This window comes from Rutidosis leptorrhynchoides, chromosome 10, assembly GCF_046630445.1.
Source record: "Rutidosis leptorrhynchoides isolate AG116_Rl617_1_P2 chromosome 10, CSIRO_AGI_Rlap_v1, whole genome shotgun sequence".
NCBI classification, from domain to species: domain Eukaryota; kingdom Viridiplantae; phylum Streptophyta; class Magnoliopsida; order Asterales; family Asteraceae; genus Rutidosis; species Rutidosis leptorrhynchoides.
Genome location: NC_092342.1, coordinates 131,987,400 through 132,009,166, shown reverse-complemented (window position 1 = coordinate 132,009,166; position 21,767 = coordinate 131,987,400). Strand labels below are relative to the sequence as shown.

The window sequence follows — 21,767 nt, the reverse complement described above, 5'->3', positions numbered from 1 at the left end:
ATAAAAATATTATTTTTATGTTATTTATTTATTAAAACTATTAATTTTACAATTTAATTAAACTAAATTAAATTAAATAAAACAAAATAAACTAATTAAAACTAAATGTTATAATAAAAATACCCTAATTAGGGTTTAGAATTAATAATAATAATAATTATCTCGTAATTAATGTTGTTAGGGTTCCTGTGTACCCGTGTCAGGCTGCTCCGCGACTTGCGGTATTCCTGGCTCCAAACTCCGCGAGTCGCGGGGTTTCAAATTTCAGATTAGGTGAACTCGTTTGACAGGTTTCGACGTAATTATTTTTTTATTTATTTTTCTGTTTTTAATTTAATTAATATATTTATATAATTTAAATAAAACTTATCTTTAAAAACTAAAATAGAAATAAAATACTTTATAATTTTATAAAATCTTAAAAAAATAGATTTATATATATATATATATATATATATATATATATATATATATATATATATATATATATATATATATATATATATATATATATATATATATTTTTTTTTTTTTTGGTTTTTGATTTTATGTTTTAATAAAAACAAAATATTTAAATAAAACTTATATTTTTTTTAAAAAAAATAAAGAAACTTTATAAAACTTAAATATTTAACAAACTCTTAAAAATATTTATATTTTTATTTTTCTTTTTATATTTTCGAATATGTTAAAACGTATTTTTACAAAAGCATATTTTAATAAAAGTAAACTAAAAATAAAAATCTTTTTGTTTTTTATATATATTAGCGTTGCGCTTCCGGCTTTTAAGCTAGATGTTCCCCGGCAGTGGCGCCAAAAATTACTTGATGTTCTGCGAGGTGTATATAAAATAGCTTATATTTTTACAGGAAAAACTTATTAAATACGATACAATTTTACACAAGATATTTATTTATTTAGAGAATGGATATACTTAAACCTTGCTACAACACTTATAGGCAGTGTACCTAATCGTACAGTAGTGTAGTTTTTAGTAAGTCCGGTTCGTTCCACAGGGAAAAAAAATCTTTAAACAAAGCTTAACGCTATATTAGTTTTATTTCATAAAAATACAAATATATATATAAGTAATATTATTATTATAAAGGGGGGTTTTTACCGTTTAATGACCGGTTTGTCGATTTTAAAAACTTTAGTCGCAGTTAAAATAAAATGTAAAATATTAAATAAATAAAAGACTTAATTTAAAGCGTAAAGTAAATAACGATAATGAAATTGCGATAAATAAAAGTGCGATAAAATAAACTTGCGATAATTAAAAAGTACGATAATTAAAAGTGCAATTAAATACAATAACAATAAAAGTGCGATAATTAGAAGTGCAATTAAATATAAAATAAAGGAAATTAAATATGTAATAAAAGAATTATGCTTATTTAAACTTCCGTAATCATGATGTTTGACGTGTTGATTTTAGTTTTATGCCCATGGGTTTATTGTCCTTTGTCCTGGATTATTTAATATGTTCGTCTGGTTTTTGTTCATAACAGTCCATCAGTCATAAATATAAAGTGCGAGTGTCCTCGTCAAATTATCCTTATACCCGAAGTTAAATATTCCAACTAATTGGGGACTTAAACTGTAACAAGATTTTAATACTTTGTTTAATAATTACACCAGATTATCGACTGCGTGTAACCCAAGGTTTTAATACTTTGTTAACAATTATGCCAAGTGTCCCTATACATAATTTCACCCCTGTTTTAATAATTCTAGTGACTATTAATCCATTCCCGTGTCCGGTTAAATGAACGATTATTCGTACATATAAATACCCCGCCCATCGTATCTGATCGAGTGTATATGGTTATTTATAGGGACGTCCAATTATAAATCTTTATATTAAAATTAACAAACTATCATTTAGTTAAACAAATATAAAGCCCATTAATAGCCCATAGTCTAATTTCCACAAGTGTCGTTCTTTTGTCCAAACCCCAATTATGGTACAAAGCCCAATTACCCAATTTTAATAATTAGCCCAACATCATGATTACTTCGGATTAAATAAGCATAATAATAACTTAGCTACGAGACATTAAATTAAAAAGGTTGAACATAACTTACAATGATTAAAAATAGCGTAGCGTTACACGGACAGAATTTCGACTTACACCCTTACAACATTCGCTAACATACCCTTATTATTAGGATTTAAAATTAAAATTAAAATTAAAATATAAATATATATATATATATTACGTATATATTGAGAGAGAGATAGATTTATGATATTTTTACGATCAAACTGCGTATGCTTTTATAGGGATTTGAGTCCATGGAAGCTCCGCGACTCGCGGCATTTTTTGCCTTCAAACTCCACGAGTCGCGGAGTTTGTTTTTACAGCTCACCCAGCTTTGGCTCTTTGTTTGCCGACGATTTTTAAATATATTATAATATATATATCAATTTTAAGAATTAATTATATATTATATTATATTCATGTGCATAGTTGACTTGTAATTTTTAGTCCGTTGCGTCGAGCGTTGAGAGTTGACTCTGGTCCCGGTTCCGGATTTTCGAACGTCCTTGCGTACAATTTAATATCTTGTACTTTGCGTTTTGAATCTTGTACTCTTGTAATTTCGAGACGTTTCTTATCAATAATTGGAACCTCTTTGATTGTATTTTGTTCTTTTGAGCTTTTTGGTCGTTTGCGTCTTTAATTCGTCGAATCTGTCTTTTGTCTTCACCTTTTATTATTTAAACGAATATCACTTGTAAATAGAACAATTGCAACTAAAAGCTTGTCTTTCTTGAGGGATAATGCTATGAAATATATGTTCGTTTTTAGCATTATCAGTGGCCTAATATGAAAGCTGACGTTGCCACTTATGTGAGCCAATGTCTGACTTGTGCGAAAGTCAAAGTGGAGAATCAAAAACCGTCAGGGTTGTTACAACAACCAGAAATCCCACAGTGGAAATGGGAAAGAATAACCATGGACTTTATAACGAAGCTACCGAGAACCGTGAGTGGTTACGACACTATTTGGGTGATTGTCGATCGTCTCACTAAGTCTGCTCATTTCCTACCTATGAAAGAGACGGATAGGATGGAGAAATTGGCACAATTATATTTGAAAGAAGTTATTTCAAGACACGGAGTGCCTGTCTCTATTATATCTGACCGTGACAGTCGATTCACGTCAAGATTTTGGCAATCTTTACAAGAAGCTCTAGGAACTCGTGTGTACATGAGTACCGCCTACCATTCGCAAACTGACGGACAAAGTGAAAGGACCATCCAAACCCTAGAAGATATGTTACGGGCATGTGTTATTGATTTTGGTAATGGATGGGATAAACATCTACCATTAGCAGAATTTTCATATAACAACAGTTATCACGCGAGTATTAAAGCCGCACCATTTGAAGCTCTCTATGGTAGAAAATGTAGATCACCTCTATGTTAGAGTCAAGTGGGTGATAGACAACTCACTGGTCCAGAGATCATACATGAGACTACCGAGAAAATCTTTCAGATTCAAGAGAGATTGAAGACTGCCATGAGCCGACAAAAGAGCTATGCTGATGTTCGAAGAAAATCCTTAGAATTTCAGGTAGGAGATAAAGTCATGCTTAAAGTGTCTCCCTGGAAGGGTGTGATTCGATTTGGGAAACGAGGAAAACTAAGCCCGAGATATGTTGGACCTTTCGAGATAATTGAAAGGATTGGTCCTGTGGCGTATCGTTTGAAACTACCGCAAGAATTGAGTGGTATCCATGATGCATTTCATGTCTCAAACTTAAAGAAGTGTTTGTCCGATGACAGTCTCGTTATTCCATTGGAAGAGATTCGTATAGACAATAAACTTCATTTAATAGAGGAACCAGCTGAGATCATGGATCGCGAAGTTAAGCGCTTAAAGCATAGTAGTATTCCGATTGTCAAAGTTCGTTGGAATGCTCGTAGAGGACCGGAGTTTACTTGGGAACGGGAGGACCATATGCGGCGGAAGTATCCACATCTTTTCACTGATATCACACAAACGTCAGGTACCACCTAAATTTCGAGGACGAAATTTTTCTTAATGGGTAGGTAATGTCATAACCCTAGCTTTTCGAATTAAGTTGTCTAGTTTGACTTCTTAAAATTTCAATTTCTGACTTGACGAGTAAAACTGATGATCTATGTCTTGGTTTATTTTACGGTTTGTATAACTCTAAGGATACATTTTAGGATTTACTTGATTAAGTGTTACTTCACACATTTTGCACAATGTCCTGAAACCTTAGCTCATTACCATAAACCCTAGACTTATAATTTATATCTTTGTATATAATAACTTAATAAATAAACTTATTAACCAAGTATTTAGATTAAAAACTTGTAACCAATTCACTTTAATATTAAACCTTAGGTTAAGACATTTGTACACTTAAAAATTTATTCACCTTCACACTTAATTTTGATTAACTTATACTTGTCATTGTTTCAATTTAATCAACCTTAACTTACTTTGATTTAAACCTAGCATAAGTTTACTTTCTAAACTTTAAAATTATAAATTAAAACCTAAGCTTATACATTTATGAACTATACAAGTATATGTACATTTAATTGGAAAAATTTAACAAAAATATCAACCTTGATCATAACCAAAACCGTCCACCATATTCATCATGCATATAATCACCATCATCCTTATATATATTCATCATGGTCATGCAAGATTACCAACCAAGAAACATAACTTTGCAAGCATGATATTAAACAACTATACAATGCAAGCATGCTATTAGTTTAATCTTCCATGCTAGCATGTTTGCATGAACTTTAATGGACACTTGTTTACACCTTACTTAACATTAAGCTTACTAATCACATCCTTTTTCCTCTAAACCACACGTCATCGTCATCATCATATTTACAAGTATCCTACATGTCTTAAACACTTGCAATTTACTTAACCTTTATGTATTAAAGATACTAAGCACATTTGCATGTACTTGCATGGCATTAGACTTGTCATACTCTTCTTTTGCTCTCCTTGTGCCACGCCTACAATACCCTCACCATAAAACCACTTTTTGCTTCTTAAAACTCTCATAACACATTCAATTATCACACTAAATCCTCTTAAGTTACAGCCATTTCTTTCTTCTTTGTTCATCTTCATCAACTCATACATCATCATTACTCAAGGTATAATTACCAAGAACACTTCTTTTATTTCTTACCAAGTTACTTTCAAGAGAAATGGGTGTAAAAGCTCAATCTAAAGTGTTAAAAACACTCAATGATGATTACATGGCTAACTCTAATCTTGATCATAAGTAACTAAAAATATGTTTTACATATGTTTAATAACCTAAAATAAACTTAAAATGGAAAGGGATATGGCTAAAATGTATTGAGTTTACTAGTTAGTCCTTAACCTTCATAAGAACCAAGTCAGTCTTCATTTGGTGGAATTTTTAGAGAATACTTACACTCACTTTTGCTACTTTAATTTTTGAGATTCTTAAACTTTTATGAGTCCTAGACTTTCTATAAAAATCCCATGATTTATAAAGTAGCCTAAGTATTTATTTTGTATTATTACTTTTAAAAAGGTCCTGATTTGGACAGAATTCGTCCAACTCACATGTTTCACCAAAAATGAGGTACCAACGTCTAGATATGAAAACTTAGGAGATTTTCATTATAAAGTGGACTAAAAATAGAACATGTTAGGCTTTCGAATCATATAAAAAGCTTAAGAAATGATTAAGATATGGCCTTGTACATTTAAACAATGGGATTTAGACTTGCTGAAACTGTCACCACTTAGAATATAAATAAAACGTATTCAACTGATGTTTTCTGAGCAAAACGAATTTTTGAACTAAAATATAACTAGATTGGAGTAATACTTCAAAAGGATAAGTCTAAATAAGTTAATTTACTATTTTTAGTGATATTAAACTTTAAACTAGTCAAAACAGTCCACTTGTAGTAAAATAATTCTATAAAATTCATTTTTATGATATAAATTACAAATCTTATATTTTTAGACCTCCAACACATATACCTTCATATATAAAATAAGAATTACCTTATATCACTATATTTTAAATAAGAAAATTAACTTCTAACACTACTTGTAAAATCAGTCCACATAGAAACCTTAACTTGTAAACCGAGAAATCATCTTTTAAAAAGCCGAGAACACTATGTTACATTTGAACATAAATAAAATCATTATTATTACTAATATTAGTAATAACACACCTCTGACCTTAACCTATGTATTTAGGTCCCGAGCTCGAAGTACATCAAAGTACTTAAACCACAAATCCAAGCTTTATACCGCATAACATCACCTATGAGTATCATAGTCCCATTTTACTTGCTTTTAGCAAACTTACTATTTTGGAATGAGAAACATGCTTCTTTTATGTTTTACATTATAGACATAAGTGCTTAAAACTATATTCTATTGTGTTGAGTTTGTGACTTAGCTTAAACCCCGATTCTTATATCGTTAATTACTTGTTTATGGTAAACGCGAATAATGTGGATAGATCTATTTGAGGGTGACTCCTCACATCCGGCATAGTCTTCAGGCTAGCGAATGCATAACCTTCGACTTTGTAGCTCTAGCTAAGTGAGACTACATGATTTCGGGTTCTTGATTGTTAAGTTCGATATCGGGAGCTCATGTTTATTTAGAATATATTTACAACTGTTTATACTTGAAAATCTTATGGTCCATACATTTATATACATTAAACCTATGATATCACCAACATTATTGTTGACATTTTTAAGCATGTGTTTTCTCAGGTCCTTAAGCAGGAGTCCGCATACATTCAGGTTGGCTTTTGGGATGTCGTCAGGATGTCGGGACGTCGTTTTAAAAATAAATCATCATGCACTATGTTTAAGTGTTGTACTTTGTTATGTTATGGTTGTAATTGTTGTACTTTACTTTTAAGTCCCGACATGTAACTCAAAACTTGTACTTGTGTGTTGAAATAAAAACGTTTCCGTTGTCGTCTTTAGAAATCGTTAACTATAACTGGGACACCTATCACGTCACATTTCGGGATCGAAATGGGGTCGTGACAAGTAGTAAGTCGGTCCGAAAGGTCGTCAACATAAATCAAGGTTACTAGGTCAGTAGGTGGTCTTTATAAATTCTAATAGTGCATAAAATAAGTTTAAGTGTCATCATCATCATCGTTCATCATCAAAAAGCTAAGTAAGTTCGACAAGAATAGAGATCGAAACAATAGGCTGACTTCGGTCAGCTGCTACGACCTCTATGTAAATCGAAAAGATGCATAGTCAGTGGCTATGGCTCCGTATATGAGTCCCCTAACGTCTGACCAATTTTCAGAACCTAACTCGTCTTCGTTTGACCGTGGCGATGGTTTAAGTGCGAGTAGGTCATAAATTTCAGCACAACGTTAATAGGGTGTAGTGACTCTCAGAGGACCATAAATCCTAAACCGTAACTCGGATTAAGACGAGGCCTTAACGGAAAATCATCTACTCGAACCAAAATAAATGAAAATAAACTTTCCAGTAGCCTAGGTGGCCTTATCAGATACGAAAATTAGTGGACAAGTGCTCCGGTGGGGTTCTTGGTGCTTGATGCTCATCACGGTTCTCATCCTTGATGCTTGTAGCTTCAAGTGTACAACTCGTTGATGGTTTAGCATCACTTTTGACCAAGATTCTACCATCAATACACAATATGTTAAGACCAAGTGGTAACACGACTCATTTAAGAGTCTTAGATGGATGATGAACCAAGGTTACATCATATCCTTAGTCTTAACACAAATACAAGTCCTATTTACAAACAAAGTTACAAACTTTACATCAATCAAACAAGTATGAACATGATCTAAGTCAAATGAAGTGATGGAACCCTAAGCTAGAGAGCTTGGATCCCTTTCACACAATTTATAAGGTCACAAAGCTAGCAAGCTTGAACCTTTAGTGTTCTTGAAGATCTTGAAGCATAAAGCTTGGATCTTTAAGTTACATGAAGACCATAAACACAAGTTTTGATCTTTATAATAAAATAACAAGATCATAAGCTAGAAAACTTAAATCCAACAATAAGATATGAAGATTCAAGCTAGAAAGCTTGCATCTTGGTTGTTCTTGAAGATCTTGAAGCATAAAGCTTGGATCTTTAAGTTACATGAAAATTACATACACAAGTTTAAATCTTTTTAACAAAATAACATGATTAAAGCTAAAATAATCTAGATCTACAAAGTTGGTGAAGATTCAAAGCTAGAAAGCTTGAATCTTCCATGTTCTTGAAGGATTCATGCTTAAATCTACAAGATCTAATCAAGATCAAAGTTAAAGAACTTGATCTCCATGAATGATGATGAACACGAAATAGAAAAGAGGAGAAGAAGAAGAATTTTAATACTTACAAGTTTCTAGAATGAGAAAGGCTAGAAAGGAAATAAGAGAGCAAGTGTGTGTGAAATTCAAATGAGAGCAAGTGTTAAATGGATGAAATGAAGCTAGTATTTATAGTGAAATGAGGGTGAGGGTGGTGGTGGTAGCCGTGATTTTGAGGGGGGAACAAGGGGGACAAAAAGTTACTTTTTGGTTAATGTTTGTCTAAAGTAGGTACTTATGCTAGGATGCCATGTAACATTATGGATAATACTTGACATTTTTGCTAGTATGTTCCCTCTAATTAAATGGGTAATTATCTTATATATTAATGGGTCACTAGTAATTAATAAGTGGGCTAATTAATTGGGCCACTAGCTAGAGTAGGGTGGGCTTAAGTCCAACAAGGTAGAAAGTCCAACAAGACTAACTAGTAAGCATAATTAAATTCTACGCGTAATTAAGCATCCAAAAACCCAGGTAATTATTATTATAAAATAATAATTAATATTTCGCAGTCATAATATTCCGGTTACGAAAAAAGTCAAACGTGTACGCAGTCCGCGGTTTATTCGAAACGTCAAGTAACACTAACGGTTAAAAAGCATCCGGTGAACAAGTTAAGTATCCTACGTACTCTAAGGCACGTTTTAACATATAATTGGAAGTAAACCACGTATATCAAGTTTCCAGAGTATAAAGTAGCATAGTACGCACAAAATAGCAGTTTCGCAAAAATACAAGGCACGAAAGCACGAAAGCAGGTCGAAAAAGTCGGGTCGTTACACAGCCAATCCTAAAAATTGGCGTATATGTTTCGGAGTTTTCGAGATTTCCCATTTTTCAACAGTTTCAATCTTCGTCGGATCCACCTGAATACCTTCTTTGTTCACTATGTGACCGAGGAATTGAACTTCTTCCAACCAAAATGCACACTTTGAAAATTTAGCGTACAGTTTTTCTTTCCTCAACAACTCTAGCACTTTTCTCAAATGTTCTTCATGCTCTTGATCATTCTTTGAGTAAATAAGTATGTCATCGATGAAAACAATGACAAACTTGTCAAGGTATAGTCCACACACTCGGTTCATGAGGTCCATGAACACAGCTGGTGCGTTAGTCAACCCAAACGGCATAACCATAAACTTGTAATGACTGTAACGCGTTCTGAAAGCAGTCTTCGGAATATCATCCTCCTTCACCCGCATTTGATGATATCCGAAACGTAAATCAATCTTCGAATAAACTGACGAACCTTGTAATTGATCAAATAAGTCGTCGATTCTCGGTAGTGGGTAACGGTTCTTAATGGTAAGTTTTTTCAACTCTCGGTAGTCGATACACAACCTGAATGTACTATTTTTCTTCTTGACAAACAAAACAGGAGCTCCCCATGGTGATGTACTTGGTCGTATGAAACCACGTTCTAAAAGTTCTTGTAGTTGGCTTTGGAGTTCCTTTATTTCGCTGGGTGTGAGTCTGTATGGAGCACGAGCTATTAGTGCAGCTCCTGGTACAAGATCTATTTGAAATTCAACAGATCGGTGGGGAGATAGTCCCGGTAATTCTTTCAGAAATACATCGGGAAATTCTTTTGCAACGGGAACATCATTGATGTTCTTTTCTTCGGTTTGTACTTTCTCGACATGTGCTAGCACAACATAGCAACCTTTTCTTATTAGCTTTTGTGCCTTCAAGTTACTAATAAGGTTTAGCTTCGCGTTGCTCTTTTCTCCATACACCATTAAGGTTTTTCCTTCTTCTCGTACAATGCGAATTGCATTTTTGTAACATACGATCTCTGCTCTCTCCTTTTTCAACCAATCCATGCCAATTATCACATCAAAACTCCCTAACTCTACTGGTGTCAAATCAATCTTAAACGTTTCACTAACCAGTTTAATTTCTCGATTTCGACATATTTTATCTGCCAAAATTAATTTACCGTTTGCTAATTCGAGTAAAAATTTATTATTCATAGACGTCAATGGACCACTTAATTTAGCACAAAAATCTCTACTCATATAGCTTCTATCCGCACCCGAATCAAATAAAACATAAGCAGGTTTTTCATCGATAAGAAACGTACCCGTAACAAGCTCCGGGTCTTCTTGCGCTTCTTTCGCATTAATGTTAAAAACTCTCCTACGGCTTTGTCCATTATTATTTCCCTGGTTTGGGCACGTAGTTTTGTAGTGGCCCTTCTTTCCGCATCCGAAACAAATAATGTGGGCAGTATTTGTTCTTTTAGTCGCTGGTTCGAATGCTTCACACTTCACTGCAGCATGACCCTTCCTATTACATTTGGTACATAGTACTTCACAAAATTTACCCGGATGATATCCTTCACACCTATAGCATGGAATTTTCTGATTGTTGTCGTCATTGTTGTTATTGAGATCGCTATTGGGATTGATGTGGTTGTTATTGTTGTTGGGACGTTTGGTGAAATTATTGTTGTTAGGACGCTTGTTGTAGTTGTGATTGGGATTGCGATTGTTGTTGTTGCGATTGATGTTGCAGTTGTTAGGATAGTTGTTGCGATTGTGGTTGTGATTGTTGTTGTTGTTGTTGTTGCATTGGTAACTCTTGTCACTGTTTTTCTCCCACTTTCTCTTGACTTGTTTCGTGTTGGCCTCTTCGGCCACCTGTTCTTTAATCCTTCCCTCAATCTGATTTATGAGTTTGTGAGCCATTTGACTTGCCTTTTGTATGGAGGCGGGCTCGTGTGAACTCACATCTTCTTGAATCCTTTCTGGTAACCCTTTTACAAATGCGTCAATCTTCTCCTCTTCATCTTCGAACGCTCTTGGACACAATAGACTCAACTCTGTGAATCGTCGTTCGTACGTGGTGATGTCAAAACCTTGCGTTCGTAATCCTCTAAGCTCTACCTTAAGGTTATTGACCTCGTTTCTGGGATGATACTGCTCGTTCATCAAGTGCTTGAATGCTGACCACGTTAGTGCGTAAGCAGCATCTTGTCCCACCTGCTCTAGATAGGTGTTCCACCATGTTAATGCAGTACCTGTGAAGGTATGCGTAGCGTACTTTACTTTGTATTCTTCAGTACATTTACTTATGGCAAACACCGATTCAACCTTTTCGGTCCACCGTTTCAATCCGATTGGACCCTCGGTTCCATCGAATTCCAAAGGTTTGCAGGCAGTGAATTCTTTGTAGGAGCATCCTACATGAGTTCTTGTGGAATTTGTTCCACTGCTAGAACCAGAGTTATTATTGTTATTTTGCATTGCGGCTTGCACCGCAGCTATGTTCGCAGCAAGGAAAACATGGAAGTCTTCCTCGCTCATGTTCAAGTTCTGACGAGTAGTCGGTGTCATTTCCTTCAAAAATAGCCAAAAGAATTAAGTTAATCATATAGAATATTAAGAGTAGTCAATAGTATTTCATAGCATAATATGAACTTATTTATAAAAGCTTTTTCTTCATATTAGCATTTTATAATTTTAATTCGGGTAGTACCTAGCCGTTAAGTTCATACTTAGTAGCTAATATACAATTCAACTACTACAATTCTATATGAAAAGCTGATTACAATAATATTTCATATTCAAACTTATATACAATATTTTGCAAACTTACAATACCGCTATTTTACATATAGCATGAAATATAGCACATAAAAACTTTGATACAAAGAAGTTGTGACAACAATCCTAGTTAATACGCAAGTCGTTCAGCAAAGGCAATAAAAACACGTAATTCATACATCCAAAAACAAGTCATGCATTCTGGTTTTACTAAGACTACTTCCCATCGTTGGTCTTGTGGAACATAACCGTTGTGGCCGTTGACAAGACAGCATGTTGTAACATCGTCGAAGGGACGAGGGTTTCATAATGTCCAACAACCCCGTAATAATCTAAAAACCTTGTTTCTCACCCCAACTACTGAATCCGTCACTTGTGGGAAGGTTTTATTTAAAAGTTGAAATCCGATGTTATTTTTCTCACTTTGGTGAGAAGCGAACATCACTAACCTGTAAGCACAACATGCTTCTTTATGTTGCATGTTAAAAGCTCTTTCTAACTCACGAAACCCTATGTTGTTATATGTTGAGTCAAAATAGGTTCTTAACCCATAGCGTAAAATTGCATTTGGGTTCCCCACATTTAATGCTTTAAAGAAAACACGTCGTAACTTACGGTCTCCCCAATGTGATATACCCCACCTATCAAAGGAAAGCCTTTTATAAACTAAGGCATTTCTGGAAAGTTTTTCAAATGTTTGACAAGTTAATTTCGCCATAACTAAATGTGTTGGTGAATTGAGACCGACTCTAGACAAGATTTCCTCAATCATATCCTCTGGTAGGTCTTCTAAAATATTCGGTTGTCTATCCTTAACGTCAATTTTGTTTTTATACTGTAAAATATACAATGATTAGATTCGTAAAAGATAATTAACAAACAATACAAAAAAAATTTACATAGAACATAAAAGTACAAGCACACTACAATACATATAATACACAACATAATTACAACCCTCTAATCTGAATTACTGGTCTCTTCTTCTTTGGACTTGGTTCGTTTTCCTAATTTTCTAGGGATATATGGTGTTCCTCTAATACGAGCCGTTGTTTTCCACAATGGTTTAGAAAAACCTGGTGGTTTAGAGGTTCCCGGGTTATTGGTACATTTTAGGAAATACGGATGTTACAGATACATAAAAAGTTCATCGTGGTTGGAATCAGGTTTCTCTATTTTTATACCTTTTCCCCTATTATTTTCTTTTGCTTTATTAAATTGGGTCGAGGTAATTTCTATAACATCATCGGAATCCTCATCAGGATCCGATTCATCGGAAAATTGGTAATCTTCCCAATATTTTTCTTCCTTGGCGGAAACACCATTGACCATTTTTAACTTTGGTCCGTTGGTTGAGGATTTTCTTTTATTTAATCGATTTACTGTAGGTATCAATATTTCTTCCTCCGGAACCTCTTTTTTTTTCTTCCGGTTCCTCCTCGGGAATTTGTGAATCTTCCCAATATATATTTGACTCTTCATTGTTATTAGATGAGTCGATGGGATTTGTACTAGAGGTAGACATCTATCACACAATATCAAACATGTTAAGAAATTAATTTATCACATAATATTTACATGTTACAATGTGTAGTTTCCAACAAAAAAAAATATTAAGCAATCATTTTTAAAGAAGACACGGTCGAAGTCCAGACTCACTAATGCATCCTAACAAACTCAATAAGACACACTAATGCAAATTTTCTGGTTCTCTAAGACCAACGCTCTGATACCAACTGAAATGTCCCGTTCATATCGATTTATAAACGTTCCATATTAGTTGATTTTGTTGCGAGGTTTTGACCTCTATATGAGACGTTTTTCAAAGACTGCATTTGATTTTAAAACAAACCATAACCTTTATTTTATCGATAAAGGTTTAAAAATATTACGACGATTATCAAATAATGATAATCTAAAATATAGCGTTTTCACACGATTATTACATAATGGTCTACAATAATATTACACATCAATTTAAGTCTTCGAATGCAGTTTTTAAACAATATTATACAAGCATGCTGACTCCAACTTTTGTCCATAAATTAGCATGCAACAGCAGAAGCTCTTAATAATCACCTGAGAATAAACATGCTTTAAACGTCAAAAAAAATGTTGGTGAGTTATAGGTTTAGCCTATATATTTATCAAATAGTAATAATAGACCACAAGATTTAATATTTCCATTTCTCATAAACAGCATGCAATATGCATAAAAATCATTCATATGATGAACACCTGGTAACCGACCTTAACAGGATGCATATAGAATATCCCCATCATTCCGGGACTCTCATCGAACATGATAAATTGAAGTACTAAAGCGTCCGTAACTGGGATGAGGCTTGTTGGGCCAAATAGATCTATCTTTAGGATTCGTGTCAATTGGTGGCAATTATAATAAACACCAATTCTTAGGCTACCAAGCTAAAAAGGGGCATATTCGGTTTAATAATTCAACATAGAATGTAATTTTGATCACTTATGTCTATTTTGTAAAACATTTATAAAACTGCATGTATTTTCATCCTAAAAATAATAGATTTTAAAAGTGGGACTATAACTCACTTTCACATATTTTTACTTTGTCGGGAAGTAAGACTTGGCCACTGGTTGATTCACGAACCTATAACAAATATGTACATATATATCAAGGTATGTTCAAATTATATTTACAATATTTTTAATACGTTTTAATGTTTTAAGTTTATTAAGTCAGCTGTCCTCGTTAGTAACCTACAACTAGTTGTCCACAGTTAGATGTACAGAAATAAATTGATATAAATTATCTTGAATCAATCCACGACCCAGTGTATACACGTCTCAGGCTAGATCACAACTCAAAGTATATATATTTTTAGAATCAACCTCAACCCTGTATAGCTAACTCAATCATTACTGCATATAGAGTGTCTATGGTTGTTCCAAATAATATATATACATGGGTCGATATGATATGTCAAAATATTTGCATACGTGTCTATGGTATCCCAAGATTACATAATATATTAGAATACATGTATAATATAATATAAGTTAGCTAGGATATAATTTGTATAGATTTGTTACAAATTTCACGTAGCTACAACAAGCAAAATTATCCAATTTGTTTTACCCATAACTTCTTCGTTTTAAATCTGTTTTGAGTGATTCAAGTTGCTATGATTTCATATTGAACTTAATTTTATGAATCTAAACAGAAAAAGTATAAGTCTATAGTCATAAATAAAGGTTACAAGTCGTCTTTGTAAAGGTAGTCATTTCAGTCGAAAGAACGACGTCTAGATGACCATTTTGGAAAACATACTTCCACTTTGAGTTTAACCATGATTTTTGGATATAGTTTCATGTTCATAAGAAAAATTATTTTCCCAGATGAACAACTTTTAAATCAAAGTTTATCATAGTTTTTAATTAGCTAACCCAAAACAGCCCGCGGTGTTACTACGACGGCGTATATCCGGTTTTACGGTGTTTTTCGTGTTTTCAGGTTTTAAATCATTAAGTTAGCATATCATATAGATATAGAACATGTGTTTAGTTGATTTTAAAAGTCAAGTTAGAAGGATTAACTTTATTTGCGAACAAGTTTAGAATTAACTAAACTATGTTCTAGTGATTACAAGTTTAAATCTTCGAATAAGATAGTTATAGATAGTTATATATATATGAATCAAATGATATTATGAACATCATTACTACCTCAAGTTTAGTAGGTAAACCTACTGGAAGTAACAAAAATTGATCTAGCTTCAAAGGATTCTTGGATGGCTTGAAAGTTCTTGAACTAGAATCATGACACGAAAATAAGTTCAAGTAAGATTTTCACTCGAAATAAGATAGTTATAGTTATAGAAATTGAATCAAATTTTAAATATGAGTATTACCTTGTATTAGAAAGATATCTTACTGTAAATAAGAAAGATTTCTTGAGTTTAGATGATTACTTGGATTGGATTAGAAAGCTTGGAAGTAATCTTGCAAACTTGATAGTATTCTTAATTTATTAAACTAGAACTTCTAGAATTTATGAAAAACACTTAGAACATGAAGATAGAACTTGAGAGAGATCAATTAGATGAAGAAAATTGAAGAATGAAAGTGTTTGTAGATGTTTTTGGTTGTTGGTATATGGATTAGATATAAAGGATGTGTAAGTTTGTTTTCATGTAAATAATTCATGAATGATTTATAATATTTTTTGTAATTTTGTGAGATATTTCATGCTAGTTGCCAAATGATGGTTCCAACATGTTTAATGACTCTCATGGGCTGCTAAGGAGATGATGATTTACTATATATTCCAATAGTATATACATCTTAGAAGCTGTGTATTGTACGAGTACGAATACGGGTGCATACGAGTAGAATTGTTGATGAAAATGAATGAGGATGTAATTGTAAGCATTTTTGCTAAGTAGAAGTACTTTGATATGTGTCTTGAAGTCTTTCAAAAGTATACTAATACATATTAATACACTACATGTATATACATTTTAACTGAGTCGTTAAGTCACCGTTAGTCGTTACATGTAAGTGTTGTTTTGAAATCTTTAAGTTAACGATCTTGTTAAATGTAATTAATCCATTGTTATAATACTTAAATAAGATGTTAAATTGTTATGTTATCATAATAACATGGTTTATAAATATATCTTAACATCATATATATATGTTAAAATACTATTACAACGATAATCGTTACATATATGTCTCGTTTTGAAATCCTTAAGTTAGTAGTCTTGTTTTTACATATGTAGTTCATTGTTAACACACTTAATGATTTACTTAATTATCATTTTATCATGTTAAATATAGTGTAACAATATATTAATATGATACATATGTATTTAGTAAGATGTTGTTATAACGATAATCGTTATATATATCATTTTCGAGTTTCTTAAATCAATAATCTCATTTGTTTGTATATAACTCATTGTTAACATATTTATGAAGATACTTACTTGTCATAATCTCATGTTAACCATACATACATATATATATATATATATATATATATATATCCATTTATGTAACACCATGTAGTTTTTACAAGTTTTTAACGTTCGTGAATCGCCAGTCAACTTGGGTGGTCAATTGTCTATATGAAACTCATTTCAAATAATCAAGTCTCAACAAGTTTGATTGCTTATCATGTTGGAAACATTTAATCATGTAAATATCAATCTCATTTAATATATAAATATATAAACATGGAAAAATTTCGGGTCACTACACGATTATCAATTATGATAGGGGATATCCTTAATCGACTGTTGAGTTCCTCAACAATTATCATTAGATACGATTTCGGAGATAATTAGGTGACTACCTTCAAACGTAACAGATCATTCATGACTTCTGAATATCAGATGATCGTTATTCTTATTATGATTGTCTAATGCCAAGAATTCATAAGTTACATCTATCAGTACATCACACAACAGATAAACATAAATGTTCAAATCAGTCATTACTAATCAAATATATCAACTCTCGGTACAGTAATTTCTTCATGTCCAGCATATTCATCAAAACAAGCTCATTTTCAGATTTTTTTAACTTTTTAGGGTTTTCCGGTGAGGCATTTTACACTTTTTAGGAATTTTCTGTTGAAGCACATACTCCCCGTAAAATACTAAAACATAAAATCTTTTTGTCTTTTAGCATTTTAACAAAGGAAAAACAGAAAATAACTACAGACTAGCCTGTAATCAAGGAAATACAGACAGAAAGCAAAAATATGCAATACAGATAATAAGAAACTAAAATCTATATGTCATGCATCCTACATGTAAAGTCTAAATCACTTTGTCTCGATCAACAATGTCATTCATCTCTAATAGTAGCAAGAACCTAGGTTTATCAAAAGCCTTAGTGAATAAGTCAGCCCTCTGGTCCTTATTACCTATTCTCTTAACCTCAATAATCTTTTTCTCATGGCTATCCCTAAGAGTAACACCTATGTGTTTAGTCATAGAATGTTGCACAGGATTCTTAGTAATTGCCATAGCAGCAGTATTATCAAAATAAAGAGGAGAGAAAGAGATTCTTAGTCCGTAATCGCAAAGTTGTTGTTGGATCCAAATAACTTGCGAACAGCAACTTGCGACAGCAATATATTCAGCTTCACACGTGGAAAGCGTAACTGCAGTTTGTTTCTTGCATTGCCAGGTCACCAGCCTTTCACCTAAAAATTGACATCCTCCTGATGTAGATTTGTTGTTGATTTTGCAACCTGCATAGTCTGAATCACTATATGCTACAAGATCAAACTTCTCTTCATTCGAATACCATATGCCGAGATTGGGAGAATGCAACAGATAACGAAGAATTCTTTTGGCAGCTGTAAGATGAACAGTATTTGGATTAACTTGATAACGAGCACACAGACATGTTGCGAACATAATATCCGGCCTAGATGTAGTGAGATACATAAGCGATCCGATGATTGCTCGATAGTATATAGGATCAATAGGTTCCTCTTCACAGTCTAACGAAATACCATGATTCACAGCTAGCGGGGTCGACACAGGATGCTCTTGAGTCATACCAAAACGTTCGAGTATATCATTTACATACTTTACTTGATGAAGAAAAATACCATTACTAGTCTGTTCGACTTGTAAACCAGGAAAATAATGTAAGAAACCCAATTTGCTCATTTCGAATTCGTCCTTCATCACCTGTTCGAACTCATCGATGAGTTCCTGCTTAGTAGCACCAAAAATAATGTCGTCTACATATATCTGGACCAAAATAATATCATCATCTTTTACCTTCGTGAACAGAGTATAATCTACCGTGCCTATTTGATAACCTTTTTCGATCAGATAACTTGACAAACGTCCATACCAAGCTCTTGGGGCTTGATGTAAACCATATAGAGCTCTACGTAACCGGTAAACTTTGTCAGGATGAAGATGATCTTCAAAACCCGAAGGTTGACTGACATATACTCGTTCGTTTAGCTTGACCTAAAGAAATGCACTCTTGACATCCATTTGAAACACTTTGAACTTCATAAATGAAGCAAAAGTCAGAAAAATGCGAATGGCTTCCAATCTGGCAACAGGAGCAAAAACTTCATCATAATCGAATTCTGAATCTTGCTGATAACCTTTAGCGACTAATCTTGCTTTGTTACGGATGACATTGCCATCTTCTTCAAATTTGCACTTTCATACCCATTTGAGATCAATAACTTTAGCACTATGCGGTTTAACAACTAGCTTCCAAATATCTAGACGATGGAATTGCTGAATTTCTTCTTGCATTGCCATAACCCAATCAACATGCTTCAAGGCTTCCTTAGTTGTCTTTGGCTCTATTCTAGAAATATGACATGAGTACTCATAATATGCAGCAGCAGCTTCCATATGAATATCAACTTAACTATCAAACTGAACTTGCCTTCTTGTTCTAACACATGCATTTGGATCTCCAATAATATTCTCTCTAAGATGAGGAGCTGTAGTTCTGGGAACTGGTTGTGCAAGAACAGGTATCTCAGGTTGTACATTCGTGGTATCTCCAATATCTTCATGATTATCAGAATTCTCACTTGAAATATCAGATCCGCAGGTGTCGTACACTGGATCAACATCTTGATCTAAATCTTGAATTGGTTCATTGACAGTGGGTAATGGAGTTGGAGTTGGAGCAGATATAGATACTTCTGGTTCATTCTGTAAATCAAACAACATTTGTAACTCAACTTCATTCTCCGTATGATCTAGAGCAAGATTGAATGAGTCAATCAGCTCGTCATAGTTATAAATCCAAGGATGACTCTTCAGAGCATTCTTCATATGATTCCTTTGGACGTCAACTTCAGACCATTCTTTAACACATCTTGTCTCATTGTTAAAAACTCGCTTGTTAGGAGAACTATACCTAAGAAATACTCCAGTGACCACTTTTGAATCCAGTAACCACTTTTGAATCAAACTTACTTCCTGATTTTCTTTTCAAAATGGTACAGGGTGCACCAAATGGTTCTAGATGCTTCAAAGACAATTTTCTCCCATGCAATAGCTCATAGCAAGTTTTACCCAGTCGTTTAACAATCAGAACGCGATTCATAGTGTAACATGCATTTCTAACAGCTTCACTCCAAAAATGAACAGGTAACGACGAATCTGCTAGCATTGTTCTAGCTGTCTCTATCAATACTTTATTCTTTCTTTCAGCAACACCATTCATCTGAGGAGCGTATGCAGAACTGAACTGCATATTGATACCTTTCTCAATACAAAAACCTGCAAGATACTGATTCTTGAATTCTGTACCGTTATCGCATCGAATCTTCCTTACCTTAAGATTAAAACATGTTTCTAATCGATTGATTAGCACTTTTAAATTATCAAATGTGTCAGACTTCTCTTTTAAAAACATTACCCAAGAGAATCTTGAATAATCATCAGTTACCACCAGACAATACTTACTTCCATCAATGCTTTCAAAACGAATTGGACTGAAAATATCCATGTGTTTCAAGCAGAGCAGAGATTGGATTATACTTCACCAGTTTATGAGCTTTCTTGCTCTGCTTACCCTTCTTACATGGAACACATGTTCCTGGAATCTAAAAAGACCGAAGATCAACACCTTCTACAAGATTATTGTGAACCAGATGGTTCATCTTCCGAAAACTTAAATGACCCATGCGTTTGTGCCATGTAATAGAATCTTGTTCAGTCTCTCTAGAAACAAAAGCTTGATGATGTTCAGCAGTTGAAGTAGCAACATTCATATCTAGCATATATAAATCAGCTTGTCTACGAGCCTTCATCAAAATCATTTCAGGAGGAATCACAAACTCTGGCTTCAAAATTTAGCTGAATTCGTCATCAAATGCTACCTTGAAAGATTTTTCACAGATTTGTGAAACCGACAACAAATTGTTTGCACGCTCTTGACAATAGTTCACTTTGTCGAAACTAACTTTTTCATTCTTCAATAAACCTTGAGCTGAAATATGACCTCCTTTATCTCCGGAAAATGTAACATAACCTCCCGTAATTGGGTGTACATCCGAAAGAAGAGATAGCTGTCCAGTCATATGTCTCGAAGCGCCGCTATCCACTATCCAGGTGTTGTTTGCAGGTACCCTGGTTTCCTGCATATCACATTAAGAAAATTAATTGATAATGGGAACCCACGCCCGGACGGCTGTAGGTTGTCCATTAACACCCATAGATTGAACTTCCATCCATTTCCCGTTTGAGTCCGGTGGAATCTCATCATTAGAAACCGTAAACTTAGACAGTTTAGAAGTAGTAAAATTGATCTTCTGGTTTTTCACATTTTGCTCATTTTCGGAGCGATTAGCTCGTGGTATGGTACGAGAAAAGTATCTTCGACGACTAGCTTTTTGCGAAGGCGGTCGTGCCTTTGATTCAAAAGCTCTACTATGATCACTTGATTTGGCAACTCTTGCCTCAGTATCCTGTTTAGGAACCTTAATCTTCACAGGAGAAATTGACCTATTGACGTTCTTTCTCTTATACTCTCCATAGACAACCTTTGTCGTATGATTTTTAACATGAACTTCATCATTAACAGGTGAACCTGTTTTATGAGTATAAGATGATCCGTGATCATCATATGTGAGGTCAATCTTCTGTCTTGGTGATCTATATATTCTAGGACAATTAGCAGCAATGTGTTCAAAAATAGCACAACTAAAACATTGACGAAACTCCCTATGTCCTCTAAAGTCATACAAGTTATTAGAATTTGAAGATGATGGATCTTATGTTCTTACTAACACATGAGAATCATTTGTTTTATTTCTTGGAACAGGTGTCGGTGTAACAGGAGGAACCGGT

The 21,767-nt window shown here is 33.6% G+C and overlaps 1 protein-coding gene across 1 annotated transcript in view; it reads left to right on the top strand.

The window, feature by feature from the left end:
* Window positions 1-21,549, top strand: part of LOC139870625 (uncharacterized) — a 42,999-nt gene extending 21,450 nt beyond the window's left edge. The window contains exons 4-5 of the mRNA XM_071858406.1: window positions 3,438-3,917; window positions 21,502-21,549. Coding sequence (XP_071714507.1) covers window positions 3,438-3,917; window positions 21,502-21,549 — 528 coding nt within the window. The remainder of the gene's footprint in view (window positions 1-3,437; window positions 3,918-21,501) is intronic.
* The last annotated feature ends 218 nt before the right edge of the window (window positions 21,550-21,767 follow it).